This window comes from Triticum dicoccoides, chromosome 2B, assembly GCF_002162155.2.
Source record: "Triticum dicoccoides isolate Atlit2015 ecotype Zavitan chromosome 2B, WEW_v2.0, whole genome shotgun sequence".
NCBI classification, from domain to species: domain Eukaryota; kingdom Viridiplantae; phylum Streptophyta; class Magnoliopsida; order Poales; family Poaceae; genus Triticum; species Triticum dicoccoides.
The window spans coordinates 688354596-688360908 of NC_041383.1; the positions used below are offsets into that span (position 1 = coordinate 688354596).

General features: G+C 43.7%; 1 protein-coding gene across 2 annotated transcripts; it reads right to left on the reverse strand.

The window, feature by feature from the left end:
* Nucleotides 1-1000: 1000 nt before the first annotated feature.
* LOC119365625 lies at nucleotides 1001-6054 on the reverse strand. 2 transcript variants are annotated; one of them, XM_037631268.1, is made up of 7 exons: nucleotides 5817-6054; nucleotides 5352-5469; nucleotides 4539-4892; nucleotides 4085-4453; nucleotides 3307-3375; nucleotides 1997-2350; nucleotides 1001-1910 (listed from the first exon to the last, which is right to left on the reverse strand). In XM_037631268.1, exons 2-7 carry the CDS (start codon nucleotides 5448-5450, stop codon nucleotides 1347-1349), a joined length of 1809 nt encoding a protein of 602 aa, XP_037487165.1. In that variant the 5' UTR covers nucleotides 5451-5469; nucleotides 5817-6054; the 3' UTR covers nucleotides 1001-1346. The 2 variants fall into 2 exon arrangements, with proteins under 2 accessions (XP_037487165.1, XP_037487164.1); XM_037631267.1 differs by having other exon boundaries at nucleotides 5352-5472; nucleotides 5817-6053.
* Between the last annotated feature and the right edge of the window lie 259 nt (nucleotides 6055-6313).

Below are 6313 nucleotides of genomic sequence, written 5' to 3' on the forward strand. Positions count from 1 at the left end.
CAAAAAAAAAAGAGTAGTAGGCGTCATCTTGATCTTGTTAAGCAAGTAGTAGTAGTAGAAGAGTAGAAGAAGCTTGACGGAAATTTACAATTCCGCATTCCAAGTTTCGACAGAAAAATGGTCAAGCCGATTCAGGCATCACTGCATTCTCGTCAGAGAATTATAATAGGGTTGTTATGAATGTGGCATGACTTCAGCCTGCCAAAGAACTCCTGTCACTCTCCGTCAAGTAATCAAGTCAAACATTTGCTAGCTGTCCCATCATCAACCACGATCGCTTGGCCGCGTCCATTTCCTCCTCGTCCCGATGATTGATTTCAACGGTGTAACGTAAACGGAATTCAGAGGTAAATTGGGGGATCGGCAAGCCTGCAACATAACCACAAGCTGGTCTCCAGTGCAGTACGAGCGGTACTAAAAGCGAAGCTTCGTAAGTGGATCGTAAACCTACCACGCGTGTATACGCACGTACTCCCTCCGTAAACTAATATAAAAGTGTTTAGTGATCTAAAAGCTAGAGGGAGTATTATATTAATCTACAGAGGGAGTATCAATTATACTGGCAGGTACTCTGGTATTTTCCCAGGTACTCTATTGTTGAATAAATTTGCACGTTTTTCTCAACAAAAAGTATAAAAAAATTAAGACATCACCAGCTGCATCTGAAAGCTGGCAAGTACAGTACCAGCACCAGATATCATGTGATCACAACTGATTATTACTCCCTCTGTTATATTATGGGATGGAGGGAGTAGTATTTGGTTGCTGTTGGTGATTTGGTCAGTGATCTTATCTGCAAGTACTCTCTCCGTCCCGTGATATAAGAACGTTTTTGACTAACGCACTTATATTATGGAACGGAGGGAGTAGTTTTTTTTAGCGCTTGCAAGGTCAAACTCTCCTTGCTTAAATATGTGTGTCTGTTCTCTATCGAATTCTAAGTGTAAAACTGGCGTACGAAATTGCATTACATCATCACATGCCACTCATCAGTCGTCGGTAGTACATACCAGCAAGCGTCCCAATAACAATATGGCAACAATGACCAAGTGAGCTGAGAACAGCATCAGTTAAAACATCAAACATAAAATTACTTTGCCTTCCTGGCTCATCCTGACATGCCTGCCTAACACGGCATTCAGCATGTGACATCCTCCATCTCCAATTATCATACCAAACCATGGCATCTTCTAGCATGTACAGGATCACGCATATAAAGATCAGCTGCATTCCTATGTTATGGTCCATACAAAAAACTACTCCCTCCGTCCCATAATATAAGAACGTTTTTGACACTAGAGGGAGTAAGTATTACCATAGCCCAACCCTACCATCGTAGGTACCAACTAGGCCGAGAGGTGGTTCTTGATGTACCTATTAACCCAGATCGTTTTGTGAGGCACGCTAAGCTTGTCAAATGCCCTGGCAACGTGAGCATTCTCGCACAAATAAGCATAGTAGTGGGCAAGATGCTCCTGTTCAAACCCTGGGAGGCTCTTCATGTTCGCCCAAAGGTCGTCGGGGACATCAGTGTCTCTCCTACTGCATTTCTCTATGGCTTCTGCTAGGCGATCGAGAACACGGGTCATGGTACATAGCAGCCTGTCATCGTTTTTTACCTTGGCTTTCTTTGGTGGGGGTGGGGGAGGTAAGCTGTCAGACGAATCACCACTGTTCCCTTCATCGGTGCTGGTAAAAGACATTGCGGCCTCTTCAACACCTTTAGGAATAAGGGCATTCACCCAATTCACGTTTTCATTTTCGATTCCATTCTCAGGCGCGCCCCTAGCAAGAGACTCGTTGCTACTCCTAGCTGGCCTGGATGAAGCCATGCCTTTGACAAAGATTGTCGCCATCTCACGGTAGTTCTTAATTGGAGTGTTCAAGAAATCAGCATCATGATGGTGGTCCTGGCAAGTAATACACGGGAAATTGTTTAAAAAGTATATGCAGCAATGTCGTCACAGCCAGTAAAGAACATAAACTTCAATCTTACCTTAACGTGAGCTGTGTAATGCTCATGATTAAGCACAATGGTGCAAGTATTCGCATCCCAAAGAGCGCCACTTAAACTCTTGAGTATGTTAACCTTTTTCCATATTTTCTTCCATTTCCTAAGATGGTTAGAAATCTGTGCAGCATTCACTTGAACCCTGAAGTGCTCACACAAAGCCTGAGCACAACTTTTAAGATGAACTTGCTTGAAAACATGAGAGGGTCTAGTTCCACTGGCCACTAGGTTAGTCAAGAACTGAAGCACAAAGGATGACATGGCATTTGTCCAAACAAGTTGCCCACCACCACCATTAGTATCCGCAATGTTATCCGCATGCTGTTCCAAGTTCATTCCCTACGAATTAACAACACGGTCTGATTAAGAAAACAAGAATCTGGTAATAAACAATAATTTGCCAACCATATCATATAAATTATAAAAAAAGCAAAATTATACTATATGATAACAACAACATTTTACATATAGGCATTACAAACTAATGGTCATAGTGGTTTTGAGAACCGATATTTTGGCAAGGGATTGTTGAAATTTGAGCATGTGTCTATGATCATGTACTTCCTCCCTAATCCCTATGCAACCTACAGGAAAAATTTCTGGTAGAAAAGGAAACAGTATGTTGGGGAGGTGATGTTCTACAAACATGTAAAATTTCAAGTCAAATTCATTTGAGAGGTATGAGCAAATTCAGCAATGAATGGTGGCAAACTGTAAACATCACTATTCATGCTGAATCTGTTTTACATGCCTCCCAAATGATTATGAGTTCGAACTTGACATTTTACATGTGTAGAACATCATGCTCCCAACATTTTACATGTGTATAGAACTATTATATATACATGGTTTCTATGGAGTTTTCATTATGACTTGGTTTCCACTGGATATTTTCCCACTACCTAGACATGTGAGGTGCCCAGGTACTTCCCAGTAGAATAAAACAGTGGCTCTTTCCTTACTTTGTGAAAGAACACAATTGTGATGCAACTATGGCATTATCCACTTGAGTAGTAAAGGGGAAGAATGGGATTGCATCATCAAGAATTCAAATTGACACTCAACATTTCAAATCGGCGGCTATAGGAGGTTGATATCCTTTTTACAAAGCTACCCCAGACAGTCAATGTCAAGGACCTCTGGCTTTAGCTAGGTAAGTGGTGTCCCTTATAAGGGATCTAACAAATAAAAATGAGAAGCCGACTGAAGCAATTGCTGGCATGCATTCTATTTATTTTGTTGCGACAGTGGGCCGCAAGTCCTTGTGTGGTGAAAGCACTTTGAAGAAAACTTACATGTGATATACCCACGTCTGGCTGCATAGCTGGAGCATCGCGTTGTTGTGATAAATCCAAGTGAGACATCTGGGATAAATAAGGAGATTTATTTTGTTGAGAAAGTATAATCATAATACAGGTTTAATTTAGTAGCAAACTGCAGCATTCAAATTTCACATAGAAAAATCAATACATCAAGGCAGGCATTATCTTCAGAGAATGAAGTAGGTCTATGCTGTATGTATAATGATGAAGTAAGAATGACAAAGAACTCTTGTCACTGTCCATCAGGTGATCAAGTTGAATATTTGCAATTGCAAGTTCCCCAATCATCAACATTTTTTCACATCATCTGTGTTTTTTGTATTTCTCTAAATGATTGACTTATACATATAATTTGGAGATAAATTGGTGATCAGGGTCCAGATGCTAACTGCGAGACCATAGGTATCCAGCTGTAACAATTGATACTAGCTGTGAAAGTTTGTAACTACCACATTTCAGTTAGAACTACTCCATTTGTTGAATAACCTTTTAGAATTTAACCAGATATAAAAAAGGGCAACCCGGTGCATGTAGCTCCCGCTTGCGCAGGGTCGGGGAAGGGTCCGACCACTTTGGGTCTATAGTACGCAGCCTTTCCCTACATTTCTGTAAGAGGCTGTTTCCAGGACTTGAACCCGTGACCTCATGGTCACAAGGCAGCAGCTTTACCACTGCGCCAAGGCTCCCCTTCTTTATAGCTGAAACTATACAAGTACAATCAATATTATTTGGGCATGTCAACATGGTTTACCTTGGCCTTCTTTGGTGGTGGTAAACTGCTAGAGGGATCACCAAAGTTTCCTCCATCAGTGTTAGTAAAAGATTGTGTGGCCTCTTCACAGGTTTTGCCATTCTCGATCACAACGATAGCAAGAGGGTCACTCGCTTCATTAGTTTTTCTGTTTTCCATTTCATTCTCAGTCACATTTGTAGCAATAGGGTCACTCTCCCCATTGGTATCTTCATTTTCAAATTCATCATCAGCCACGTCTGTGGAAAGAAGCTCATTGCTACTCCTGCTAGCATATACACCTGAAACCATGCCGTTGCCACAGATTGTAGCCATCTCATGATAGTGCTCGATCGGAGTGTTCAACAAGTCGGCATCACTATGGTGGTCCTGCCAAGTAATACACAAAATATTAGACAAAACAGAAGCAACAATGACACCACCATGTGGAAACAAACATACGGTGCAATCCTACCTTAACGTGACTGGCATAATGCTCCTGATCAAGCACAATGGTGCATGTATGCTCATCCCAAAGAGCACCACTTAAGCTCTTGAGCTTGTTAACCCTTCCCCATATTCTTTTCCACTTCCGAAGGTGGTTAGAAATCTGAGCGGCAGTTACTTGAAGCTTGAAGCGCTCGTTCAAAGCCTTTGCACAGCTTTTATGATGAACTTGCCTGAAACTGTTGGAGGCTCTAGTTCCACTGGTCACCAGGTTAGCCATGAACTTAAGCACAAAGGACGACATGGCGGTTGTCCAAACAGCCTGCTTGCCACTAACGTTGTTAACCGGCATGTTATCGGCATGTTGTCCCAAGTTCATTCCCTGGCATAACAATTACAGACCCGATTAATAAAGCAAGAATCTGGCAACAAAGTAAATCCATGCATAGTGCGAATGTGAGAAATGTACAGCAAAAGCCGAGACATGCAATAAATCAAGCACTTGAAATTCCTAGCTGCAAAACTGCAATTTCCATCGATGAGATCTTGCACAAATTGTTCATATAAGACTACCATTGCAGCAATTTCTAAATGACATAAAAAAAGACTGCAAGACTAACTGCACATTCACTGAATAAGTGAATAATGAAACTAAGGAATAGCAATTTCCAAAATTATGCAGGAAAAATCAGTAAATAATGGTTTTGGTTGTTCAAGCGTCAGGAACATCATGGCAAAATCGATTCGATTGCAATCGGATCGAATCCAATCCAATCCTAGTACTCACTAAGCACAAACCCTAAACTACATCTACCAGCAAAGGGGAAACAATGAAACATACCGGAGCGGTGTCTGTTGGAGCGTAGGCCGGCTGAAGAGCAAACCCTGGCGGGAATGCGGGGCCGCCCGAAGAGGATGACCCGGCTACCACCAGGGGCATCGCCGATGCGCCGGTGCTCCTACTGGAAAGGGCACCATCGTTCATATAAGACTACCATTGGAGCAATTTCTAAATGACTTTAAAAAAAGGGACTGCAAGACTAACTGCGCATTCACCGAATAATGAAACTTCAGAATAGCAGAAAAAAAATCAGTAAACGATGGTTTTGATTGTTCAAGCGTCAGGAACGTCACGGCAAAATTAACTGTCTGCACTTGTTGCAGCAACATGTCTAAACCGCCTGCATACACAACGCAGTATTCGTCTTTTCCCGTATTTGGGAGCGAAGGAAAATGAAAAAGATTGACTAGGGCTGCCGGAACATGAATCAACTGAGATACAATCATGTGATTTGGTGTCCCATACCTAGGGCTGCCGGAACCCGGTCGCCGCCGGGCACCTCGCCGCGCTGGTAAGGGGAGACGGGCCGGGAAGCTGAGAGGGGGGCAGGCAGCTCCGGGGCGCGTCGCCTACCGGCCGGCGGAGGGAGGTGGGTGGTGAGGTGGGGGAACGACTGGCCGCTCGGCGGCAAGGGACGGGACGGGATGGGTCGCGCTCGATCCAATCCCGTATCGTTTGGTTCATCTCTCTCCAGCCGTATGCATCGCTCGGTCCAGCCAGCATCAGCATATTCCTCCGACGGATAGGACCCTGGGCCGCTGGCTGATCTTCGCCGTCGGTTTTGTTGTGGACGGTCACGATGCGTCTTCTCCGATGCTTCCGCTCCCTACAGGGCCGGCCCAGGCCCAGGCCCAGTGCAAGTGACTGCGCCATTTGCTGCTTCCTCCGTCTTCTCCGTCCCCCTCCCCTACCTCCTTCATCCCTAACGCTCAAAAAAAAAAAAAAACTCCATCCCTGAGCAC